The 27,394-nt window shown below is 36.5% G+C and overlaps 1 protein-coding gene across 1 annotated transcript; it reads right to left on the reverse strand.

The window, feature by feature from the left end:
- Positions 1-27,394, reverse strand: HACD1 (3-hydroxyacyl-CoA dehydratase 1). Its single transcript, XM_074324825.1, has 7 exons — positions 27,039-27,394; positions 18,596-18,713; positions 18,387-18,405; positions 18,222-18,310; positions 15,107-15,228; positions 10,358-10,536; positions 1-7,698 (listed from the first exon to the last, which is right to left on the reverse strand). The coding sequence occupies exons 1-7, from the start codon at positions 27,293-27,295 to the stop codon at positions 7,616-7,618; spliced, it is 867 nt and encodes a 288-aa protein (XP_074180926.1). The 5' UTR covers positions 27,296-27,394; the 3' UTR covers positions 1-7,615.

The following is a 27,394-nucleotide window of genomic DNA, read 5'->3' on the forward strand; positions in this document are numbered from 1 at the left end:
TAAGACAATATGTTCAATTTTAATAATCAGACAAATACAAATTGGAAAACATTAAAAGATTTACAACATTTAGTGTAAGAATATAAGAAAACAGATGTTTCCACACCTTGCTATCAGGATTGAATTCACATAGTTTTTTGGAACACAATTTAGCAGTATCTACCAAAATTTAAAATGGGTGTCCCCTTTCACCTGATAATTTTACACCTAAAAATCTCTCTTACAGGTATACATCTGTACTGTACAAAGGGATAATGTACTCGTACCTGTTACCAACCTCTCTGAAACTGGTCCTTCACTGGTAAAATATTTATTATAACAATGTATACTTCATTTGGATGTTAATTTTAAATGAGAATTAGCACATGGCCTGATATATAATAACTTTCAATAAATATTACCTACTGATGTTACTATTATTATTATCACTTCATTATGACATGGTTATTTTCATGCACCTATAAATTGTAAACCAAAACATCCATCCACAGAGAAATACATAACATGCACAAATACGTACATACATGAATCTTCAAGACATTGTGTAAGGCAAATCATATACATATGTATAGATTACTTCCATTTATTTAACTGTGTGTGTGTGTGTGTGTGTGAGTGTGTGTGTGTGTGTGTGTGTGTGTGTGTGTGTGAAGGGAAAGAGAAAGATGTTTTATAAAGGTCTGAAGATACCACGCTGTTATTAATGCTTGAAGTAATGGAACAAAGGGAACAAGTGAAGAAAAACTTACATTTTTTTTCTCTGAGACATTCTACATTGTTTGATTTTGACCTTTCTAAACAGCCAAAAAATGTTGCAATGATCCTTCTAAAACCACTGAACTTGCCTCAGCTGGACCATCTGACCTCAGTCCATTCTAGACAATTTGTTCATCTAGTTTTTCGGAGAGAAACAACAGAAGATCACAAAATATAACCTATATTTTGCACACCATTTAGGATGACAGAGATATATATCTAATTTTTTAAAATAAGGATATAAGATGAGCTTAAGTTTTGTGAAAAATCATCTTATTGCTAACAATGGCAGATTAATGAGGCAGTTCCAAACAAAATTATTTCATCGCATTCTGATTAAGGAATTCTTCATTTGAGAAACCTATAAAACATTTAAATTATTTGATTAATACCACCCATAGAAATTATTAATACTATGCTGACACGGGGACTTATCTAAAAAGATCATACCCTTCCATCCCCAACACTCCTGCAGTGGATCTAAGCTCCCCTCTTCCTTTACTGCACGCATTGCCAGGGGGCTAGAGAGCCAGGCTGGCTGGAGAGTATCTCACCACAGCTTCTGCTATATTTGAAACACTCCTCATCAAAAGACACGATCATCACGATGCAACATATGTCCCAAAGGAGACTAATGTATAGGTAGCTCCTTTGCACTGTTCTACTACTAAACGAAACCATAGCCTTCTACTTCGAATTCAAGATAAGAAAAATAGTTCAATATAAGCAATATTACAAAATGATAAAAGTAAAAATATATATAGGAAAAGAAAATTATTCCAAAACAATTCTCTAAAAATTCTACCCAAGAAATAAGTGGGTTGGGTATGACTTGACAAATTTCACCTGGTACAATAGAGTTGTCATAAAACCATTAAAAGCAAAAATTAATACCATTTATTGAGTACTTATATTTGCCAAGCTCTGTGCTACATAGTTATAGATGTTACCTACTTGCAACTCAGACAACTTCTTACCACATCGTACAGATGAGGACTCTGAAGTTTAAGAAAGTTAAGTATTTCTTCCAAAATCTAGCACCGGTCTAACTCCCAGACTCCAGTTCATAACCATTACACGTGTCACCATTCCACCACTGAATGCAGCGGACAAGACAGAATTTTAAAATATCTGTCATCAGAGTCGAATAAGAATAAGAACAAGAACAAGAATAAGATGCTAAGGCACTGTTTATAATTTTAGTTTTGTATTTGTCAATAAATAAATCCATACACTCTTTACTGCTAAACAAATATTTATAGCTTTAATATATTTCATTCCCTACAAAGTAGAGTTGGTACTAAAATAGCTCAGCCTTAATTCCAGAAAATTTTTGAATAAATGTGGTAATGATTTCTTTTTTTCTCTTAATGTTTACCCAATCAACAAAAACCATATTTTTAAGTAAGAAAACTCAATGAGTGTTTACAAAATATATATGTATCTAAGGTTAATTCACAGAAAATATTTTTAAAGTACTTTTTCAAAAATAATCTGAGTATGTTTACATAAAGCAGTTAACCCCACAAGCATAATAATTAATTAGGAATTTTCCAGGGCCAAAAATGCTTCCTAACTATGAACATATATAACCTACAAAATAACCAACATTTTCATAATATAATTTTTAAAAGCCTTTCTGCTATTAATGCTCATACCTTAATTTTCATAAAAATACATAAAATACTTTGAATGCTACAAATTCAGTTTCTATATAAATTATCTCATATATGTTGATTTTGGAATTGGAACAAAAACATAACACCAGATTTTGGAGCAAATGCTCATACATACAAGTGACAAAGTTGTAGCTTTGAAAAAAAATTAATATTTGATGCTCAAAAATCTACACCCTCCCAGCTGAAAACTTTAAAAGTCATTTTTTAATTCTTGAGTATACTTAATGTAAATTAATCTTTCAATTCCTCAGTTCTTAAAATTAATTTCTGTTGTAAAGGTTTTAATAAAGTTCAGTTAAAGTTCAACTCAATAAAATAGCTTCTGAACATATTAATTTAGCCACAAATCTATTTTAGTCAACTTACAGTTCAATTAGAAATCATTCAGGCAAATTATAATTATGTTCTGTCATGCAGATTTCTCAAAAACATGAGCATATATGTTTTCCACAATCTTGAATATATTCCTAAGATATGTGTGTTTTATTTACAAAAAAATAAAGACTAGAGGTTCTGTTCAATTATAATACTACGAAAGATTTTTGAACATAGTTTCTAACTGTAATGATGTCCATTTATTTCATGTGATTAAATTCAGTACAAGAAAAACCTATTAGCCTGTATTTTACTACCGTTATCTGTTTAATGCTCTATGTTACTTAGGTAAATGGACAGATCAATTGTATGGCTATAAAATAATACCTGCTTTAAAAACACATACAAAATGACTTCCTACTTCCTACTATGTAAATACAAAGTTTTTCATTTTTATAAACTTAAAACTATGGTGTTCCTTTTCATTGGAAATAATAAAGAATGATGTAGGAATGTTGATTTTTTCCCATTCTGTAAGTACATTGAATATGGCATTTGTAAGAAGTCATCTCCCTCTGCCTCCGGTATTTCTCTACTGCAGTTTTTCTCAGAGGATGGTGGGACAACTAAAGAATCTGCCTCAGAACCGCTTAGCACCTTGCTAAAAATGCAGAGTCCCACAGCCATTGATGCAAAATCTATAAGGGAGGGACTCTGGGGTCCTAAGGTGATGCTTACGAAGCTGTGGTCTGAAAACCATTTTGCTCCAGTCATTATCCTCACAGTAAAACCACAAAGTGTTAAGTGGATTTAAGAATAATTTTTAATTTTCAAATGGTGCAAATTGCTTTTAAAAATATAGGGGTAAGGCACTATCATAAAATCAAGAAAAAAATGTGTGTTTACAGCAATCTCAAGCTTGTATTATATATCATTTTAGTAAGGTGGAATACCACGGTAAGAGTATATAATAATGTAGAACAGAATGCTGTAGTTAAAATTTTTAAACCAAAACCAAAGTATATTAATTACTTACACAGTTTTACAGGATACTGGCATAAAAGCGAATGTAAAGGTGAGTTAGTTAATAATATGCCTAGAAATTGCATGTGTAAAATAATTTAAATTTTAAGCACTTAAAAAGACATCAGTCTTCATGTATCAGAGCATAGGAATATTAATCAGGTAAAAACAAAAAACAACAAAAAACACCTATTCCTTATATCAAAGGGAAACTCCAATGAATTAGACCAAACACCTCCTATTAGCCAAATAACTATGTGTTACTCTGTAAGCAAAATATTAAAAAACAAAAATCCTAAAACAACAAAGTTAGTATCACCAGTAAATGGAATAAATCAATATTCCTATCCAAGAGTGAATAAATTAAATCTAATGAGGAAACATCAAACAAACCCAAATTGAGGGACTTTTGACAACATACTTTTGAAAATGTCAGTCATGAAACATGAAGAAAACCCAAGGAACTACTCCAAACTGAAAGAGATGACAACTAAATGTAATGTCTGAACCTGGATTGGATCTGGACGCAGAACATGCACATTCATAACATCATGCTGATGAGATTTGAATAAAGTCTGTGATTTCAAGGTATTCTATCAACATTAACTTCCTGATTTTGATCATTGTAGTATGGCTGTGTCGGAGAATGGCTTGTTCTTAGGAAATAAACACTGAAGTAATTAGGGGTTAATGTTTTCAACTTCTCTCAAATGGTTCACAAAATACTATAACTATATATGGAGAGAAAACGACAGCAAATGGAACAAAATGTTAATGTGGAATTCATGTGAAGGCTTTTTAGATTTTTGCTAATTTTCTGTAAGTTTAAAATTATTTGAAATCAAAAGTGACAAAAATATTTTTAAAAGCTATAACAGGGACACTAAAAAATACATAAAAAATGTAGAATACATTTTTAAGCTTCGTATCTAGAAGACCTTGTTATGTCTATTTAAGAAGTTTTGTAAATGTAGCCTAGAAATATGAAATTGAATTTTCAATTCTACTTAATGCTTTCATACTAGAAATTACAAAAACTATGTTGCTCTTATTTTTATTCTATCAATTATATGTATACTCCAGATCTATATGCATGTTAAAGGAAAATACTCCTATTTTACACCTCCATTTTTAAATTTTGCTTTTTAGAGTTTATTTTTCCTTAAACATTACCTTAATGATTTATTTTATCAGTTTCATATCAATAATTGTTTTTAGTTTGAACATTTTAAACCAGAATGTTATCTATTTAGTGGTGCTCTGATACACTTCACTTACCCATACGAGTATATAAGTAACAAAGAACCGTGCCACATCAGATTACCAATGCAATATACTTTGTTAAAGCACAGATAACTATTTTGCAATGTGATTTCCTAACCAATTTAACCTAGTAACTGTGTCAAAGGTTTAAGGTGGAGAGAGGTCTGACAGGAGGAAGACAGTAATTCTTTAAAACAGTACTTGGCATACAGTAGGCACAAAATAAATATTTGTGGCAGGAAAAAGGGATTATATAATTCTGTATCACTTGCAATATATCTTCAGGAACCACTGGACAGTGGCATAATAGTCAGATGCTTAAATATCTAAAGATGAAAAAAAAATGCTTCTGAGAATCTACAGATGTCAAGCAAGAAAAGCTTTTGGTGAAAATGTCTCTTTTATACTTATTTTGGCATGCTAAATTTTTAAGCTATACCTATCAGGGATGTTGCTATATTAGTATCAAATTAAGGCCATGAAAAGTAAAAGATGCATATTGTATATATTGCATAGTATATCAAACAACAAAGCTATAAAAAACTTAAAACCAGAATTTGAAGGAATGTCACCAAATCCACTGAAAGTTGCTAGTATAAAAATTTCTTGCTGTATGTTTTGCAAAAGCTAAAGCCTACAGCATTGAATTCAAGCTCTGTTTGATTCAAACCCTGACTCATCTAGTGAAAGTATGGTGACTTAAGGAAAAATCCAAAGATACAGTCACAGGAAACAAGTGCACCTTCAAATATTTTATCTTTTTAAAACAAAAGTACCGTTTAAGCACTTTATTTTCACACAAAGAACGGTTCAGAATTAGCTGCAATGGGAGATACTGAAGATAAACTAAACCTAACATCGTGAGTATATTAATATAGGTCACTGAATAGTTTGATGCATTTTCATTTTTATTAAAGGCAATCACAATCCCTACTTCAAGATGTTCCACAACTTGGGGGGGCGGGGGAGGAAGAGCACTACAGCTGCTTGAAGAAAATACAAGTTGAATTAATTCAAATTTTAGGAAAAGGATTTGAAATGTTTTCCAAAACACAGGCATCTAACAAGATAAATATGTGAACTTTTTATAACATGTTACCAAAGATAAAAATTCCCTGCAAATGTCTTCCATGTAAAAATTCAAGATGAAAACAGATCAAGCAAGCCACGTAAGCAAAGAATGAACATCAGCATTTTAAGAATTAGTAACCAAATACATACTGCTCATTAAAACATTCAGCTGCAGAGGAAATATTAAAAATGTAATGTAATAAAAGAGATAGCACCTTTTAAAAGTCAAGTTATCTAAAATAAAAGTTTGCAAACTGATGCTCTGAACTACAAATCTCCCCATGAAATAATTTGAAAAATTCTGAAGGTAATTTTATGTGTCAATGTACATACAAATAATACAGAACATTTAGAGCCTAAATTACATCTGCATATCTATAGTAGGCAAAAGTTCCTTTTCTTTTGAAGTTACGCATTTAGTCCTCTCTCTAAACTGGGTCAGTAAAGCAATGTACTTTAACATAAGAGGAACAATTTAAAGAACCTACTTAAGAATTTGAGCAGCATTCAAGTTCATCTTTCAATGTGTCTTTCTATCAAACACGTAGACAGGAACTTTATTATAAGACTTTTGCTATTCAATGGAATTTAGACTCAAATGAGTCTGTTTCAGATCATACCCTCAAAACTTCTCGTTGCCTAAGTGCCACAAAGGGTTATCATAACATGCTTTTTGTGAGATGATTCCACGGTAGAAAGCAGCCTTTCTTTGCCAGAATTCTGACTATAACATTAGGACCAGACCCAATGGTACTATTTTTTCTAAGGGAGGCAAAAGCATATACTTACGCTCTTTCTAATCCCTTAAAATCCTTACAGTTGAAAAGGTTGTCCTTGAGTGGTTAATACGTATGAATTTTCTTAGCGGTATACAATTAATTTCAATAGCCTAGATATATATTCAAAGAATATTTTTCAATTGTGACATCTCCTTGAATATTTTTTAATACGGCTACTTTATCTGTACCAAAAGCCATACCGTAGTAAATTATATCCATGCTTCCAAAAATTTTTATGAATCAAAAATGTTGCTTTATAACTTGAAAGAAATCAATCTTGGGTTCAAGAAATAGCAATGTGTTATTAACGAGTTATAATTCTGTATTTACTTTCATTTATAAATATTACTGGCAGATATCATAATGTTAAATCATTTAACTAATTTCTAAATATTGACTTAAAAAGCTTTGAGCATATGCTGCAAAAAAAATTAGTAAAACTAAAAAAGAAAAAAAACTAACGAAAGGCTTTTTTGCAGGTAACATACTGATTAGTCTCTTAATGATTAACACCTACACAGGAGTTGATAAATAGTTGCATAGTTCTTGGAGAAAATAGACCTGGCAGAATGTGAAGACAAATATTAGCAAATACCACGTGTCTCAAGTTATTTTTGAAGAAATAATACAATCTGTAATATTTCATGAAGTTGTTTATTCTTGTTATTAAAACTTGGACTCAAGTAATCCTGGTTATTCTGGAAAAAGCACCTTGTTTGTAGGGATCATTTAATCATCCTTTTCTACAATCACCTCTCCATGAAGCACCTTTCTTCTTTGACGTAACATGTGAAAATAGAGTTGTGGAAACACTGAATTGAAAAAAGAAAACACAGAAAGATATGCTATTGTTGGAAATTACATACACTTGAAACCTCTTAAACATGGCAAACTTTGAGAGCCAGTACCTCAGATACCACTGCTTCCCCCAATATTACAGAGCTCAGTGTAACAGTTCCAATGGAGGCCCACATACCACTTGCCAAAACATTTTAAGGCCATAAGCTGTGGGGGGTTTTGAGCAAACTTTAATACACTGATTATTATAGTTTCACAATGACCTGGGAGGTCATATTTGAATTTAGTACCCCATAATACTTTGGGATACTGTGCCAGACATTCCGGCACACGGAAAGCTGCCTACCTGGTCCGCTTCTCTCCATTTTACTGGCTGTCCTGTACCATGAGGGGGTCTCATGAATATATGTGTGGATATCCAAGCCCACACAACCTATACCCGCATCTATAACCCACACAAACAGATGCCCCTAGATACCCTTTCATTTCAGGGCTGTACACGGGTGACATGGTCACCCCTCAGGAGAACAGATTGGGGAAGAGTCCTATAAAGACTCTAGATGTACACTCAGTGCCATTTGGGTGGCAAATTCCATGGTCCTAGGTTTCCAGAGTGTGATCTAAAAGAGGGGGAGTCCTGTGTGGAGGGGTGACTGGTGGAGGGCCAGACAGAGCCCAGAGCAAAAGCGCCTCTTGCCTGAATAGAAAGGAAGTCTGTTATACACATACACATAAATGTACATGCATGAGGTCAGTCAGAGAAATGGTCATCTGCCCTGTCAAATTCGGAAAATTATTTTGAGCCACTTTGAACCAGTGCTTTAAATTACAGTGCAAAAGTTGGTAGATGAAAAAAAAAGGTGATAAACAAATTAACACCAGCTATAAACAATACAAATGTAAAAACATGGCCAAAAATGATGAACAGAATAACCAAACCAATGAAGCTAATGACAAAACAAGCTTTGAATATCTTGCTTAGGCAACTTAGGATAACTGTTTTTAGAACTTAGCTCAAATGGAGCAAAAATGCACAACAGATTTTTTTGTTTGTTTTTAATTATTTCTCATCTTGATAAATGTAACTATCATATTATATCTAAGGGGCTAAACATATTCAGGTCATACATACTTAAAGCTAATTGACCAATGATTTCAAATGCTTCTATAACATTCTGAGTAGTTTAGTAGAAGTATGAGCTTGAGTTCAAATCCTGACCTTATTTACTAGCTGGGTGATTTTTAAGCCATTCACTTAACTTCTCTAATCGGTGGTATCCTCATGGATAAATGAAAATACTACTTCTTTTAAATACCAAAATAAGTACTCAAAAAAGTACTTTTAATTAGCAAAGTATTTAAGAAGGAAAGCAAAATTAGCGGTTATTGCTACTAATATTAATAATCAAGTGGCAAACAGCCCTCTGGCTGACTGATCTCCCAGCAAGTGGGCCTCTCAGGTAAGCATCAGCATCGGAAACTGAGAAGCTGCTCCGGGCCGAGGGCAGAGCCTACATCTCCCAGGACACCTAAAAACACGCACCCAAAAGTTACTGGTTTGCTGGTTTCATACCGCGATTTGTTGGGCCCTGGGTTTCTGTGGAGATGTGTCAGTGGTCATGAAGAAGAGGGAAACCCACTATCTGAAACTGCAAGTATGATATGGCAGACGGTAAAGCCAGGTCTGGCTCTGCTCAGGTGTGTTCGCTAAGTGTTGGGAAAAGCAGGGGTATAAATGAGAATTATAGGTATACCACTCCTTAGCCCTCCTGAACTGGCTCTGGTGGATAATACGAGAGTCCAGCTGAAATGGTACAAGAAGAGAGGAATAAAAACACTACCTGACCATCAAGTCAATTTTGACTTTGGAAAAGCTTAGCAGTTAGAGGCCTCAAGGGACTGGCCCCGTTTTATGCTCTTCCCCTTTAAATGAAATATGTCATATTGTGTCAATGTAGATTTTAGAGTCTATAAACTTTTTTCATTTCCCGTTTCCCTCCACTGACATCAGTCCCTAATCCTATTGAGAAGGGTAACAGCCTTGCTTTACCTTCCTATTTCCTGCTAGTGACTATAAAACATTTGACCTAAAAATACAGCACTATTATTTAAATGGAGCAAGTAAAGCCTCACTAATTCATTGCAACTATTGGAAAGTGATGAGAAATTAGTGAAGAGGCTGAATTGTTCAAAATAGTTTAAGAAAAGCAGCTTCATTATTTTCTAGTGCACAGAACAACACACATAAGACTAAAACGTACTCCTAGATGATTTTTCCAAGTATACACTTAATGAATAGATAGAAATCACCTGAAATTTTCTTGGATAAAATGTTTCTATTCAGATACATAATTCTAACTGCTTGCAAATAGTTCACTGATGTATGCTTTATCTTTTCTTTAAAAATAAATCATACTAAGCTTAAAGTAATTTTGGAAGGCAATCATTTGTGCATTAATTTACTTACCTTTTTTCTCAAAGCTAGAAAAACATTTTTGACTCGTTCGCTCTTCAATTATTTTAAATTATGAATACATGTGGAACTGAACAGAGGTTTCAATGTACTTGTACGCCATTATTTCTCCTTGCTTATGAGCTAGCGATTATGACATCTTTCCAAAAACTGTCCCAGCGTACGCTAAATCAAAGTATTAATAAATAATACATACTTACATGGTATATATGAGGCCATGGTTATAAGAAGAAAATAATAGTAGTCAAAAGAGAAATTGTATTTATTAGGAAGTCTTATTGAAAACATTCCCGTTTTCTTCACATATGGTAAGGCAGCATATATCGTGAGAAGTTCACCAGCAACTCCGACAGGATATAAGATGATAAAAAAATTGTATCTGGAGAAAGGAAAACACAGAATTATTTTTCTAGAACAAGTATCTGATTTTATATCATGGTTCTTTTGCTACTACTATATTTCGACTTAAAAATCCTCTTTCCTATACATAATTACAATAACCTCACATAAAAGGTTAATTTTTTCTAGTTTAATCATTTATTTATTAATTTATCATCCTTTTTTCCCACAGCAGTTTCCACCTAACTGCCAAGATCATAATAAAATAAGAACTCAACTTACTTTACAGTATTGTAATAATTGTACAATTTTTAAAACATATATGCAGTTTATTATTTCAAAGTATGTAAGTATTGTATTGTAAAGCATATGTAAGTACTGTAAGGTATGGTAAAGGTAACTTCTTTAACACCTGAATCATAACTGATTATTTTCCCCTGCAGATAGTCATTTACTGTTCAAATGCTATGCTTTCAAAGACCCGTTATGATTCTAATTTTATATCTAAATCTTGAAATTACCAAAATAGTTCTTTGGAGGCATTTAGAAAACCCTATGTGGCTACTAACTAAAAGAGAATTACTATTTCAGAAAACAACACTACCTAAAGCATCATAACTCCTAATGAAGAGATTGTCTGAAACTGCTTTCATATCAAAACAAGACAAGTTTCCTGAATTATCACATTTAAAAAATCATTTAGCTTGCTTAAAATATCACTGAGACAGTTCTATTCAAAATCCAAAATCGCAATTTGTCCACCATTTGGATTGTGGCAAGTTCTCTGACACGGAGCAGGCTAGGCATCATGCATGCCACCGTCTGCCAGTGTCTACTGGTCTCCAGCAGCAGGAGCCCTGAGGACCCAAGGAAATGACCCTTGTCCATTAAAAAAAAAAAAAAAAAAAAAAATTTCCTCTAAGTCAGTCACTATGTGACAGAAAATTAAGGTAAAAATTTTGGTGGAAAAGATCCATATTTTGCTTAACCATTTTGTTGCCATTAAGAAATATTTATAAAGTCAAATTTGTCAATATGGCAGAAAAAGCTTGGAGACAACTTAAAAATCACTGTACTCCTATATGCCAAGAATATACAATGATAAGAGATGGTGGAGGGGGACAGATTTGCCAAATTAGATTAACTGACAAAGAAAGAAAAAGGATTCATTTCACTGTCCTGTTTATCCCCTCCTTTTCTTCAGTATATCACCTGCTTTCTTACCAGTCTTGTGTAATGATCTGTATATCATTTAAATCAATCTTTTCCTATGTCAATTTAAAATCAAATAACTGAACCTATTATATTCCCTTTTCACATAAAACATTCAAACTTATTTAAGGTTTGTTTTTTTTAACTTTGTGAATCTCAGCTATGGGGGGAGATAATATTGTTCTTTAATAGAAAAAAAAAATCATTCCTAGAATAAACTAGTTTAAAGCTTTAAAGGCAGTGATTATTTTTAATAAATGGGAAGAAATTATATAATTGATTTGACTTCATTTGCATTTTTAAAAGACTTCAGTATCTATTCAGAAAAAGATATAATGCTTCATTAAAGATTCCTAATTGTCACCTAAACTTTTTTGAAGGGAACACATTTTTTAAATTAAAAAGGAAATCAATATGAAAACATAACAATATACAATTATTTACTCAGTGGACTATTCTAGGAACACTTCTAACACATAAATAGAATCAAATTATATTCTATCGTCACAGTAGGCAAGCTATTTATGAATAAAAAGTCATTTCTAAAGTGAAGTTTTATTTGAGAACAATAGCTTCAAAATCTGAACTAAGCACAAATATGATTTTAGGCCATTTCTTAATGTGGTTGGCAAATATACAGAGATGGTTGGGCTCTTTAAGATTTTTGACACAAAAATATAATTATTCATGGTAATGATGAACTGATATGATATATTATGCTAACATATTCATCTCAAAGTTGAAAGATTTTATACTACCTTGTTTAACATTAAGGCAATTGACAAAGGATTTCAAAACAGCAAATTTAAACATGCAGTGGCAGAGTGGTGAACTTTTCCAGAAATTCAAGATATGCAAATACATTCCAAAAGGCAGACAGACAAAGCATTAAAGACCATTATCTTCCGCAAACAAATTATATGAATACAGCAAATGAAAAGAGGCATATCATGAATTAGTACTTTAAAAGCATTGGGGGTCTGGAAAACTCACTGAGGTCATGCAAAATGGCACTAGACTTAAGAGTCCAGCTAACCTTCCAAACCGCCAATCTTGTGAAAGCCCCAATTGCTAAAAGTGAGTAAGTTTTCAAGTACAATAGGAATAAAATGAATCCAATACGTATAAATGGTAGGGCAACCTTCTTAAGACAAGAGTATGCTTAAGCTGAAATTATAATTTTAAAGCATTTTATTAAGATACAAAATGGCAAGCCACAAAAAAAAGGAGCTAGAAAATATAAAAAAAGTCTGAAAAAAATATGTAACATCTGCTCAAAGAATTCAAACTTCAAAAAGAATAAAACATCTTTTGCTTTACAAATTGTTTTAGGGTAGATACGTGAAGTCTGACAATTAAGTTCGTGAATTTGTTGCACTGATGTTGCTAACCTTTTTTAATATCAGAGGGATTATTCATTGTGAATTTGTACCCACTGGACAATTAACCAGGTTTACTATTTGGAAGTACTGAAAAGGCTGCGTGAAAAAGTTAGACGACCTGAACTTTTCGCCAACAATTCATGGCTCTTGCATCACGACAATGCACCAGCTCACGTCACTGTCTGTGAGGGAGTTTTTAGCCAGTAAACAAATAAGTGTATTGGAACACCCTCCCCACTCACCTGATCTGGCCCCCAACGACTTCTTTCGTTACCCAGAGATAAAGGAAATATTGAAAGGAAGACATTTTTATGACATTCAGGACATCAAGGGTAATACGACAACAGTTCTGATGGCCATTCCAGAAAAAGAGTTCTAAAATTGCTTTGAAGGGTGGACTAGGCACAGGTGTTGGTGCATAGCTTCCCAAGGGGAGGACTTCGAAGGTGACCATAGTGATATTCGGCAATGAGGTATGTAGCACTTTTCCTAGGATGAGTTTGCGAACTTTATTATCAGACCTCATACTGAGAATCTTTGAAATATAAAATTTTTCCCCATTCTGAAAATTACTATTTCAAATAAGTGTGACTTTTAAAAATGTCTGTCTCTTCGACTTAAAACACAAAAATGTTGGGCCGGCCCGGTGGCTCAGGTGGTTAGAGCTCCATGCTCCTAACTCCAAAGGCTGCTGGTTCGATTCCCACATGGGCCAGTGGGCTCTCAACCAGAAGGTTGTGCCAGTTCAATTCCTTGAGTCCCGCAAGGGATGGTGGGCTCTGCCCCCCGCAACTAAGATTGAACATGGCACCTTGAGCTGAGCTGCCTCCAGGATGGCTCAGTTTGTTGGTTGGCGCGCAGGCTCTCAATCACAAGGTTGCCAGTTCGATTCCTCGACTCCCGCAAGGGATGGTGGGCTGTGCCCCCTGCAACTAAAATTGAACATGGCACCTTGAGCTGAGCTGCCGCTGAGCTCCTGGATGGCTCGGTTGGAGTGCATCCTCTCAACCACAAGGTTGCCGGTTCGACTCCCGCAAGGGATGGTGGGCTGCGCCCCCTGCAACGGCAACTGGACCTGGAGCTGAGCTGCACCCTCCACAACTAAGACTGAAAGAACAACAACTTGAAGCTGAACAGAACCCCCCACAACTAAGATTGAAAGGACAACTTGACTTGGAAAAAAGTCCTGGAAGTGTGTATACACTGTTCCCCAATAAAGTCCTGTTCCCCTTCCCCAATAAAATCTTTAAAAAGAAAGAAAAAAAAACACAAAAAAGTTGACATTGGATATATATGTATATAGGTGTATCAAAAATTGTGGCTATACTAGATGGAATATTGAAATAATTTAAACCAGACAAAATGCCATATTTTGGGCACAGAGTTTAATATAATTCGAAAAATAAATATTTTGCTTTAAAAAAAAATGAATGGCCAATTCAAAAGTTATTTAAGTATTTGAGGATAATAATATAATTTGTCTTGTATTAATTTCACTCACAATATATACCGTTTCCCCGAAAATAAGACCTAGCTGGACAATCAGCTCTAATGCATCTTTTGGAGCAAAAATTAATATAAGACCCAGTCTTATATAAGACCCGGTATTATATTATATTATATTATTATTGTATTATATAAGACCCAGTCTTATTTTACTATAAGACCGGGTATAACACAATATAATATAACATAATACTGGGTCTAATATAATACAATATAATATAAGACCAGGTCTTATATGATAGTAAAATAAGACCAGGTCTTATATTAATTTTTGCTCCAAAAGACTCATTAGAGCTGATCGTGCGGCTAGGTCTTATTTTCGGGGAAACATGGTATTGCTGAGTCCTCTCTGATTATTAAATTAAGCCTTTACAATGCAAGTTATAACACTGACAATACCAAAAAACAACAGCACCCTGGCAGCACAAATTTTAATTCTCTGGTGTTAGCTCAGCAACAAAAATACACATGCACAGGACTGTGAGAAACTAAGCTGCAAGACATCGCCACCTGGCCCATTTAATGAAGTATGGCAAGTGGTCGAGAAGACTGAATGTGTAGAAGGAATAGCGAGTGATCTCGGTCACAGTCCACGCAACCAGAAAAAGCACCACACTCTCCTCATTCTGGATCTGCAGAATGACAGAGAAATCCACAGTGTCGTTTAACCTTGAACTTTTTCCTCCAGGAAGGTATTTTATCTTAATTATTTACGATGTGTCCTTTGTTATAATGGAATGATAGTATTAGACAGATGCAATCGAGAAAATTTAACACAGTCGCTACATAATTCATTACAAACACACAACTTCAATATGTCCTAAGCAGATGAATGGCCAAATTTCTACTGGTTTCTCTCTCTCTCACCCTTTACCCCAGTAACTCAACCATCCCAGGACAACCTCACCCCCTCAAAACCAGTGTGGGAACAACCTGACCTTGCAACTTTCTATTAGACATTAAATCAGACCCATTCTACTGTAGCACTAACTCCTGAATCTGTCCACTTGTTTTGGGCCCTGCTACCGTGTTTCCCCGAAAGTAAGATATAGCTCTAATGGGTCTTTTGGAGCAAAAATTAATATAAGACCTAGTATTATATATTATGTTATATTATATTATATTATATTATATTATATTATATTATATTATATTATATTATATTATATTATGACCCGGTCTTATATTATAATAAAATAAGACCGGATCTTACATTTATTTTTGCTCCAAAAGACGCATTAGAGCTGATTGTCTGGCTAGGTCTTATTTTTTGGGGAAACACGGTACCACCAATTTAATCCAGGACCTTATTGTCTCTCAACCAGACTATTGTCACAGCCTCCAAAAAAGTCCGTCCACTCTTTATTATCTTCATTGGATGGAAGTTCTCTCTTAAATGCAAAACAAAGATGTAAACAAAAATTGGAAGCAACTAGTCCTGTGATTTGAAAAATGACATTGGTTCCCCACCGCTTAACAGGAGAAAAGAATACAATCCTCCCACCTGAGCATGACGATGATACTCAAGGTTCTTTACAATTCAAGCTCAGAAGTCTCTCTAACTTGATGGATAATCACTCAACCCACCCCCACCACCCCACCATCCCCTCTCTCTCTGGTGACACTAAACTTTGTGTTATTTTCAGAATATCTTCTGCACGTTTGCATCTTAACACAGGCAACACATCCCTCTACCTAGAATGCTACTCCTTATTCCTTCCTATACAAAACCCTTTCTCAACTCTTCTTTTAAGATCCAGCTAAAATATCACACCCTCTGGGAAACTTTTCCCAAACCCCTCCTCTCACCCTGAGCAGTTATTTGCTCACCTCCCTTGTTCTCACAGTCCTTTGTTCATATCTGTGACACTTGCCTATTTGTATAAAAATGTGTCCGCCTAACTCTTGTGTATCTATCAGTGCTCAAGGTACACATCCCTTCCTCGGGGAGCCTTCCTTCAGTCCCTAGGTTGGGATAAGTTCCCTGGTATGTATATTGCAGGGCCTACAGATCTCTTGTTTCAAGGCACTAACACTAATATAATGAAACAATTATTTGTGCAACTACTTGTTTAGCATTTCTCCCAATTATAGGCTCCACAAGGCAGGAACCATATTTGTATTATGAATAGCCAGATCTCAGCACAGTGCCGGGCACAGAATAGATGCACAATTAGTATGTGTTGAATGATTCAACATCTGTATGACTGCCCCTCACTTCTCAGCAGCCAGTACACACGACAGCTGGGACTGCCTGGCTCATTTTTGTAAATCCAGAAATTATACACAGTGTCCGGTGTATAGAATGCACCCAATAAATGTTGGTTGAATTAATTAGAGAGTGGTGGAAAGGTGCCAGTGGGAAGCCATTGTTGAAGAAAATTAAATAGTAATATTACTGCAGAGATCCTCTGGAGGATGAAAAAGAGCAGATGGATCTTTTTTCTCTTGGGGACTAGCCACCCTTCAGCTTCTCTTTAACTTCTTTTCTCCAGTTAATGTTGGCCACCCTGTCTTGTCTTTCTGCTTCCACAGTCTTCAGGCTCTTTGTGGTTCTGGCCCAGCTGTTATATTCACTCCTGGTCTGGAACAGTCTCCCTTTCAGTCTGTTAATACTGGGGTCCTGCTTTTAAACTGCAAGGCTCTCTGACTATCTGCCTGAATAAAAATGTCTGCCTGTCCGGGTGACATGTGCTCACTGCTATCTGTATGGCCGTCACCAGTTAGGGACCGGTTAGGGACCGGGTGGATTGAGTAAGTTGAGTGAAAGATACCAGTCAACAGGGCTGAAGTACAGAGCAATACAAGGTAGGTCAGCGATCTGTACCCCCACACACACAGGAGGCCGGCGAGTCTCACAGGCAATGGAAGAGAGGTTAGGTATCATTCCAAGCAAAGGAGACAAGAAAGGCATCTGAGGAATGGAAAGGAGGCCAGAGATCTGTCCTCAAGTAGACAGGAGACTCCAGAGGCTGTCAAGAAGGTCAGAAGGGCCCATCTGGGAAATGTTTCTGTCATGGGTTTAAAAGGCCCCATGCCTTGATATAGTAAGCATGGTGTTTGTTTGTCTAAAAGGGTTTAAGCCAGTAATTAGTCAGGTCTGCCTCAATAAATAATATGCTTATTTTTCCTAAGTTCCTTAACTCTTCTAACTTTCAGTCTTCGCCATTTGTTCAGATCTCCAGAACTACATTTATCTCTCTCTCTCTGTGTGTGTGTGTGTGTGTGTGTGTGTGTGTCTGTGGCTATAACACTCAATACTAAACGAGGAGAAAGAAACTGTTTACACTGACAACTTCCATTACAGAATCAAAGAGATACACGTAAACTTCAATAGAAAATTTTCTTTTTAACTATTTGACAGAATATGAATATTAATTTCAAAAACTGCAGAACATCAGAGGAGAATCTGTTATGAATACAAAATGCCAATATTTGGTTTTGCTAGTTTTAAAATGATTCTACTAATTCACCAAGTCAGTGGGCAATCCCAGGTGAATCCAAACCCAACCATTTTTGTCCAACGATTCTGCTTCCTGAAATATACCAATGTTAATATTTCAGATTCCTTTTATAAAAACGCTGCCCTGCAGGCTCAAGTAGAGAACATGTTCATGTCACTTACTGGTTTTATACTGTGAGTAATGAACCACACCATAAAGATTCTTGAACTCACTTGGACCCCAGCCACAAGCACAGAAGTAGGTACAATTCCTTAAAGAGAAAAACAAGTCAGCCATTGTCCTCAAGGCAATTAGTACCAAAAATAAGAATTAAATCCAAAACTCACCAATTAAACAGTGGACTATCTGTAAGCAAACGAGAAAAAGAAAATCACAAGGCTGTAGTGTACAACATAAAATTAATCCCTGTCGACATCCGTTTTAAACAAATCCACAGGTGGTATGTAATCAGCAAAATACGATTAATTTTGGCTCAACAAATAAATGTTCCAATAAATATTACAATGATAGAAAAATGGCATCATTGAAAACTTACCTCAAGCATGGCAAATGTCTGGAAAAATTTAAGTGTCTTCTGAATACTTTTATATAAACCTTTGTGTGTTCCTTTCTCCATATAAAAACGTACCATGGCAATAGCGAGAACCAACCACCTAGAGAAAAATAAAAGTATTTTATAAAGTCCTATCAAAATAATTACCAATGACTTCCTAAAAAGAAATGCCATAATTATACAGTGATAACATGTATGTTTTATTATGTTCTCAGTTCATTATTCTATTTATTAAAACCCCACAGGAAGGAAAGACAAACATTATTTTTACATTGACTCTACAAGGGGATAAATGGAACATACAAGTATTAGAAATCAACTACATACAAATGTAGTTTGTATTTTTAGTTTCAGCAGATTAACTGAACAACTGAAAATATCAGGCTTATTACCAAAAATGAAGTTATATTATAAAGCATCAAACAATTATATAAAGGGTTCTTAAGGTAAAAAGCTGTGTGTGTATAAATATGTACTTTATTCAAATACATAGTATATAATTACATGTAATTATAATTAAAAATCTTTAATAAGAATCAATTAATATTTTTATAATTTTCATTAAAAACAACTGCTGTGCCACAGAGGGGATACATATAGAAGGTCAGGCATGTGCCTGTTTTCAAAATTTTTTAAAAAGAGAAATACCTATCCCTTTACAATTTATATTTGCACATTAAATATAGATTCTATACTGTGAATCAACAGAACTTAAAACAAACTACACTTGGGGAGAACAGCTTTCTCATCCTACTATACAACCTCCTAGAGTTACTGACGAAAGGTATTTTTTTTCTGTTTTCCCTCACAATTACAAAAGCATAACTTTTTTTAAAAAAAGTTGCAACATCTGTAACTTTTAAAAAATCTTTAATAATATACCATGGAAGTGAATAGCTACCCCAGGCTTTTAAATCAGTGATCTCCAAAGTGTCTAGATAAAAGGATTTATGAATTAGAAAATTATTATACAGGTTTAACTGTTTAATTAAAGAACAGTCATAAAATGGACAAATGGCTGAAAGACTCATGGAAAGAAAACTACTGATTGAAGAAGATGACAACGCAAGCTATACAGAACAGTAAGAAAATGGCACAAGGAAACTTCTGCTCCTCAGCATGCAATGAGGTGAAAACCATGAGTTTTTTTATGAGACGACAAGGTCAGGTAAATGTCTAAAACTATCACAAAGACTTTTGAAATGTAGGAACATGAATGATAATAACAACAATACTTTCAGAGTGCTTTCAACGTTCCACACACTATTTTAAATACACACTTAACATATTAATATTCCATCCTCACAATAACCCTCTGAAGTAGCGACTACTATTACCCCATTTTGCTGCTGTGGAAATAGGCAGCAACGGTGACAAAACCACTTACCTGGGACCTAAACTCACCACTGAGCTCAGAGTACTGGTCTGGCTCTAAGTATACACTGTGCCTTGGAACATTCTAGTGATTCATGTATTTAAAGTATAGGGAAAATTTAAAAGTTATATGGAGAGTTGTGCTCAAATGTTTTAACTGGTAGGAGTGTGATATCAAAAAAGTTTGAAGACCACTATTTTATAAGAGACAATCAACATGCAGAGACCTCAAGTGACTTATCCTAAGTCTCAGAGTCAGTTAACGGTCGAGTTGTAAATAGAACCCTTGAGGTCTCCAAACCCCGGTGCTGTTTCCTTTCCACTACACCACGGCTTTACTGAATTCAACTGAAGGTGTCACCCCATATGACAGTCTCACTGAGGTCTGTGTTGGGCTAACCTGAGACCGCTAATTTGGACGGTGTTGTAGGAACCTTCTAAGTTTAAAATGTTATAATTTCATTATCTTCAATCCCAGGTCCCCATACTACAAAACAAACAGTTTAATAAGATGTTTTAATGCACATTTTCCATACACTTGTCTTTTTTTTTAAGGCAAATCCAAAATCAGGTTTTTACAGAAGAGTAATTTGAGAGGGAAGTATTAACCTACCAAAAAATTCCTCAAAGGATTTATTTTAACAGCAATTTTATAAAAACAGCATTATATAAAACTCCACACATTGTTAACTTCATAACAAATTTTCCCGTTGCTCCATAGGTGGCAGTGTTGTGCCAACTAGTATACTATTATGATAATACCAATCACTAACCTGTTGGAAATAAAAGAAATTAACTCTCTGGGATTAGAAAAGACCATTAAACCATCTATGCTAACCTCTCTGTTTTTCAGTAAATGTTTCCCCGAAAATAAGACCTAACCGGAAAATAAGCCCTAGCATGTTTTTCAGGATGACGTCCCCTGAACATAAGCCCTAATGTGTCTTTTGGAGCAAACCTTAATATAAGACCCGGTCTTATTTTCAGGGAAACACGGTAATCTGAACCAATCAGCACTCACTGCCTAAGCCCACCATTACAAGGCATGACAATCAGTCTCTCATAAGGGCCCTACATTTACCTAACTTTAGACTTCCTACATCCATCGGTTTAGTAATTGTAACGAAACCAAAAGTAATTCCAAAAACAACTAGAACTTCTACAACTAGGAATTCTTTTCTGGAAAAGTTCTTGTGTTTTAGTTTTTGTTTTTTTAAAATATGCAGAGCTATTGATTACCATTATGAGCCCAAATAGATACATTCAGTCCTTGATAAAATACTCTCCTTGGAAAATATAAATTTGTGTTCCATATTTAGAAGGTTTCTTGCTCACTTGCTTGCTTACTGCAATTGTTTATTCATTCACCTTCAGGTTCAACCTGTATGGCTAAGCCAGATAGTGTGCTAGATGCTGGGGAATTAGAGATAAATAGGAGATAGTTCTTGTCTCAAGGAACGCAATTAGTACAAGGAAACACTTAGGGAACACAGGGCCTTCTCATCTGCAATGACCCTGAAAAACGTTATGGGAAGAGGGACTGTCTCCTCGTGCTTCTCTCCCCTGAGATTTCTTGGAGACCACCTCCTGCTCCTTGAAGAAGTTGGTTATCTACATCTATATCCTCTTTTTATTAATTAAAATTTTTTATTACAAACAACTTTAAACATATACAAAGATACAGAAAATGGTATAACGTGCCCGTTGCCCACCTTCGATCATTATTTTACGCACAATCTTGTTTCATCCAAACCTCTATTCACTTCTCTCCCCACCGGCTCCACCCTTCATTATTTTGAATCAACTCATACAGCTTATGATTCATAAATGCTTATTATGCATCTCTAAAAGGATTATTTTTAATAAACAACCATAATACCACTATCCCATTTTAAAAAACTAACAATAACTTCTTAAATCAGAAAACAGGATACAAATTTCCTCAACTGTCTCATGTTTTTCAAATCATGATGGAAATAAAAATTATACCTTGTAATTAGTTGCTATGTCTTTTATGATTTTTAATCTACAGCTTTCCCCTCACTCCCTCCCTCCATCCATTCATCTCTTCTTCCCTGTGTTCTCTTGCAATTTGTATACTGAAGACACTGAGTGGTTTGTCCTGCAGAGTTACTCGCAGTCTGGGTTTTGCTAATCAGATACAAACATGTCATTTATTATGTTCTTCTGTCCCCTGTAATTCCTGTAAATTGATAGTTCAATTCCAGGCTAATTCATAGACTGTGTTGTGTACTTCTCTAGGGAGCGCAGTCATTGATGATTATTGCCCAGATCCATTATTTCAGCAGTTATTGAAAAATGATATTCTAATTTTATCATTTCTTCTTTATGGTTTGATGGTCCTTTCTAATCCCAGTGAGTTCATTTCTTTTATTTTGAACAGGTTAGTGATTGGTACCTCCTTTAAAGTAACCATTTGGAGGCTTGTACGAGTAATGGTCTTTCACATTCATTATCATCTGTACTTTCCGATATTGTTCACTAATACCCCTAAATTTCCTCTCCTAGGCTACACTGAAACTTTTGTTTAGCAGCCAATGCATGTTTCAACTTACTGCACATAGACACTCAAGCCAATAGAGTTAAGCTGAAAGGTTCATAAAAAACAAACAAACAGATAAACAGGACTTTACTAAGACCATCTGTTCTTTGAGAGACATTGTGAAGACAATGAAGAGCCAAACCACAACTTGGAGAAAATACTGAGAAGTCATATATCTGGTAAAGGACTTGTATCCAGACTACATGAAAAGATCTCTCAAAACTTCATAACAGAAAACCAAACCAAAACGGGCAAACAATTTGAACAGATACTATACCAAAGATATATAATTGGTAAGGAGCCACATGAAAAGATGCTCAGTGTCATTAGTCACTAGGGAAATGGAAATAAAAATCACAGTGAGATAACACAACATACCTATTAGAATGTCTAAAATTACAACTGACCATCCCAAGCGTTGGTGAGAACATACAGCAACTGGCGCTCTCATTGATTGCCCATGGAAATGGAAAATGGCACAGCCACTTGGGAAAATGGTTTAACAATTTCTTAAGAAGTCAAGACTGTGACTACCATATGATCCAGCCATTCCACTCGCAGGTATTGACCCCAGAAAAATGAAAACCTGCGTCCATACGAAGACCTGTACATGCACGTTCATAGCTTTATTGGTCATAGACAAAAACTAGAAAGAACCCCAATGTCCAGCAACAGATGAATGAATAAACAAGTTGTGGGAGACCAATACACGGGTCGGTCCTCCTCAGGAATAAAGCATACGTTTATAACTTAACATTTTGGAAAACATGCTTGCACCTTGGGTTTGGTGCTCTAATAATTCACACTATGCGTACTGTGAAAATATCTGAAAGAGATACTTTTCTGTAAGAAGTGTGGTTTTAAATTAACCACTAGGAGTACGAATTATCATTTTTAAACATCCACTGTGTGTCAGGCATCCTGCGGAACACTTCCTATCCATGATCTCTTTATTCTTTGTAATAAGCTAGCAGAGTTGTGCTGTTCCAATTTTACAGATGACAAAACGCAGGGTCATAGAGGTTAAGTAACGTATCTGAGGTTATCCAGCTCAACAGGAGTGAAACTTAACCTTTAATCAACACCTTCCTGTACTGTTTACAGATTAAATCCTAACACGTTAGCAAGGCATTTAAAGCCTTTGCAGTGGCCCAAGCTGCCCCTCCATCTTCATTTCCCACCCTACACTAAGCCCACTTGTTGTTGCCTCAACAGCATGTCTAGTAATATCACACCTCTGTACCCCAACTCATGCTGTTTTCCCATCTATGTCTATGAAATCCTACAAAGTTCAGTTGAAATGCAGTGGTCTCCCCCACAAAGCTTTCTCTGATTCTCCCTTCCTGTCTAGCCTGACATCTCTGTAGAGACTTATTTCATCTGTCTCTTAGAGCAATACATAAATGCCTCAAGTTACACTTCTTCAAGGACAGGGCCTAAAATATTAATCTCACGTCTCTTACTTGAGCTAAGACAACGCATGTAACATATACAGTCTCAAAAGTATTTGTTGAAAAGAAAAAGAGGACAAAAAAAATGAAATGAAGCACCTATTTATGAACAAATACCAAACGAATCTTTTAAATGTGTGATTCTACTTCTGGGAATTCATCCTAAATAACAAGTTCAACAGAAATAAAAGCAAAATGTCATTGGGGCATAATTTAATCTGTTCTTGTACATTAACTCTCCACTTTTATGTAAACATGAAAGATTATAATTATGAAAACTATATAGAAATATTTGATAGAATAGTAAGTGAAAATAGAATACATAATAGAGCAGATGATAGAACTATAATGCTTTAGTATATGTATTCATTCACAATAAATACATATTGAATGCTTCACAGAGCTTATACTCTATTGGGGGGATGACAGACAAAAAGCAACAAGTTAGTACAATACATTGTACAATTATATGCCAATAAGTGGGACAGAGGAAAGCAGGCAAGGGAGAAACGGAGTGTTCAAATGGGGTTGTTATTTTAATGAAGACAGCCAGAGAAGGCCTTCCTGAGAATGGAGATTTGAATAAAACCCTGAAGGTTAGATATTCATATGGAAGATAATAAGGAAAAATGAAAGGCTGTGCTAAGCTTATAGAATTAGGCAAGTTCTTTTTTACATTTATGTAAAACATTTATTTCTTAAATATTTTATTGTTTTCCAAACTATTTAAAAAAAAAACCACACCAATAAACACTTCCAAGTTCTGCTAAGAGAAAAACTAAAGAAGCAAGTTCAATGAGCAAACAAAAAACCCCTCAGCTAAGCCTCTGCTATCCACCCCATTAAATGTAGACATTTGTGTCCCACTTCCGACACCAAAACTTCTCCAACCTTGTTTGCCATTATTCCCCAACCTTACAATTAAATCGAGAGAATATACCTAACTTTCTTACATCCCATGCCTATTTCCAGAATTTATCTCACTTGAAATATCTACTTTCTACATGTGCAAATCCTATTCCTTCTTCAAATCTCAACACCTCTAGAAAACCTCCAAAGAGTTAGTTATGTGGATTATAGTTACCCTTGCCTATAAAAAGAGATGAAAATGACAAGGGACTCAGACAAGCAGTAAATTGCTGGGGGGTAGGTAGGAAGGATAGGAATAAAGTATGAGAACACAATGGAGAGAACATTTAATTCTGCTTCAGGTTGGGTAAGAGACCTAGAAAACTTCAAAGAGGGTGGCCTGCTTAGGAGTCATGGGAAGAATATGGAAGATATTATAGGAGTGAACAGCCTGAGCAAAGATGGAGAGAGTCATGAAAATAAAAATGCATGGTGCTTTGAGGGCATCATGAGTTAGAGGAGTTTTCAAATGGAATACAACTGGAAAGGGGAGTCAGAGAGCACACTGCAAACAGCCTTGAATGACAGACAGCCTACAGCCCTTCAATTGAGGGGAACGGGGGGTCACTGAAAGCTAAAAACTAGAGTTATGCATTGACTTTCTTTTTTTTTTTTTTAAGGTAACTTGGCCTTCAGAAAGGAGGGTGGACTGGAAAGGGAAGGCACAGACCAGTTAAGAAATGGCAGGTGTTCCAAAAATGTTTATTAACTGGATGAGACTATTACAGAGGCGAGAGAATTCTTTCAGCCCCCACTATATCTAAAGGTAGCAGGGCCTAATAGGTGCTCAATTGTCCTCCAGTTGCTTTGAATATATTCGTTTTCTCTTTCAAGATTATAAGATTTAGCAAAGCGGAAAGGTGAAAAAGAAACAGCTCTGGAGTCACTGTCTGGGCTGAAGTCCAAATCTGACACTTGCTAGTTGTTTGATCTTGAGCAAGTTATCTAACCTCTTTGCTCGTCAGTTTCCTAATCTATCAAATATAATATCATGTACCCCTCACAGGATTGGAGAGGACTAAAAATGAGATGGTACACCTAAAGTGGTACATGATAAGACCTCAATAAATTATTGTATTTCTTATGAGCTGTATTTGGTATTCAGGATTATACACATAGTAGGTACTCAGTACTGTGCCAAATGATTTGTTAAAGTTTTGTCAATCACATTTTTCTATCAACTTTCTATAAAAGTTTCTTACACTTTCCCCGACATTTGTATAGGTTAGTAAGATTCATTCGACAATGAAAATAACTTATTTTTAAAGGTAATGCAATTTAGAAACGAAGAGCATGTTCTTTAACAGGTTTTGAAAAGCAGTCGACACATAAGTCACTTTGACAGCTCTTTGAAGAGCGATAGTCATTGTGTAACCTTAACGTGTAAGTCAAACTCAAAGCCAAAAATAAAAGTACAGAATATCAGTAATGGAACATGGGGACATAAAGATGCTAGACGCGAATACCACGCTTCAATAAGGTATTTAAAAAAAAAAAAAAAAAACTGTCCCGAGCATGAAGCTCTACGGAGTACTATTGCTTAAAAAAAAAAAGGAAAGAAAAGAACTCGTGGTGACATTAACGATGAAGAAAACTGCCCAGCGATCCGCTGCACGAGGAAATGCACACTAGGGGCCGGGGGCCGGGGAAGCGGATTTGGGCCACCCGTCCGGCCGCTCCGGGCTCCGGGGTGACTGGACGTAGGTGTTTCTTCAGCAGCAGCAGCGGAGGCGCCTGGGTCTGTCCCGCCGAAGCCGCCTCCCCCGTGGGTCGGCCCCGCATTCCAGCCCGGGTCTATACTTAACCTCCGGCCCGCGCCCCGCGGCCGCCGCGCCACGCCGTGCACCGTATTAGGCAATGCCCGGCGAGCAGGGCCCGTCCCCCCGCCCCGCTCCATTCAACCCGGCGGCGGCGGCGCCCGCGCCCCTCCCCCACGGCCGCCCTCCGCGCCCCCCGCGCGGCGACCACTCCGCCGCGCGGCCCCGTACGTACCCCCGCGCGCTCCACCCGCGCGCCCCCAGAGCCCGGCGCGCCCCGCCGCCCAGCGGGTGTCCCAGGCTCGGAATATCGGGGGACAGCAGCGAGCCAAGGGCCTGAGGGAGCGCAGCGCCCTTCGGGGAGCACCTACCCCGCGGTCATAGCGATGTTGTAGAAGGTGAGCCAGGCGGTGGCCACCAAACCGAGGCGCCTTCTCTTGCCAGTGGCCTCCCTCTCCTCGCCGGCCTCCGAGGAGCCGCCGTTGCTGCCGTCCTCCTCGCTGGACGCCATGGTGGCCGCGCAGCCGGGGGAGGTGGCCGTGAGGGGAAGGGGATTGGGAGGGGGGCCCGCCGAGCTCGCAGCTGAAGCGCCGCCGCCCGCTGCCGCCGCCTCGGTCAGGCGCCCCATGTGCCGCGCGCAGGGGGCTCGGCGCCGCCAGCCCGGCAGCCCGCGGGGGGAGGAGCGGGCGCCCCCAGCCGCCGCCCCGCGGCCCCGCCCCCGGCCCTC

Source organism: Rhinolophus sinicus, linkage group LG02 (assembly GCF_036562045.2).
Source record: "Rhinolophus sinicus isolate RSC01 linkage group LG02, ASM3656204v1, whole genome shotgun sequence".
NCBI lineage: Eukaryota > Metazoa > Chordata > Mammalia > Chiroptera > Rhinolophidae > Rhinolophus > Rhinolophus sinicus.

Coding starts and splice junctions, on each gene's coding strand:
- HACD1 (XM_074324825.1), bottom strand. CDS start 27,295: ATGGGGCGCCTGACCGAGGCGGCGGCAGCGGGCGGCGGCGCTTCAGCT. Junction 18,714..27,038: donor AACATCGCTATGACCGCGGG/GTAGGTGCTCCC, acceptor ATTTTTCTCTAG/GTGGTTGGTTCTCGCTATTG. Junction 15,229..18,221: donor TTACTCACAGTATAAAACCA/GTAAGTGACATG, acceptor GTCATTCTGCAG/ATCCAGAATGAGGAGAGTGT.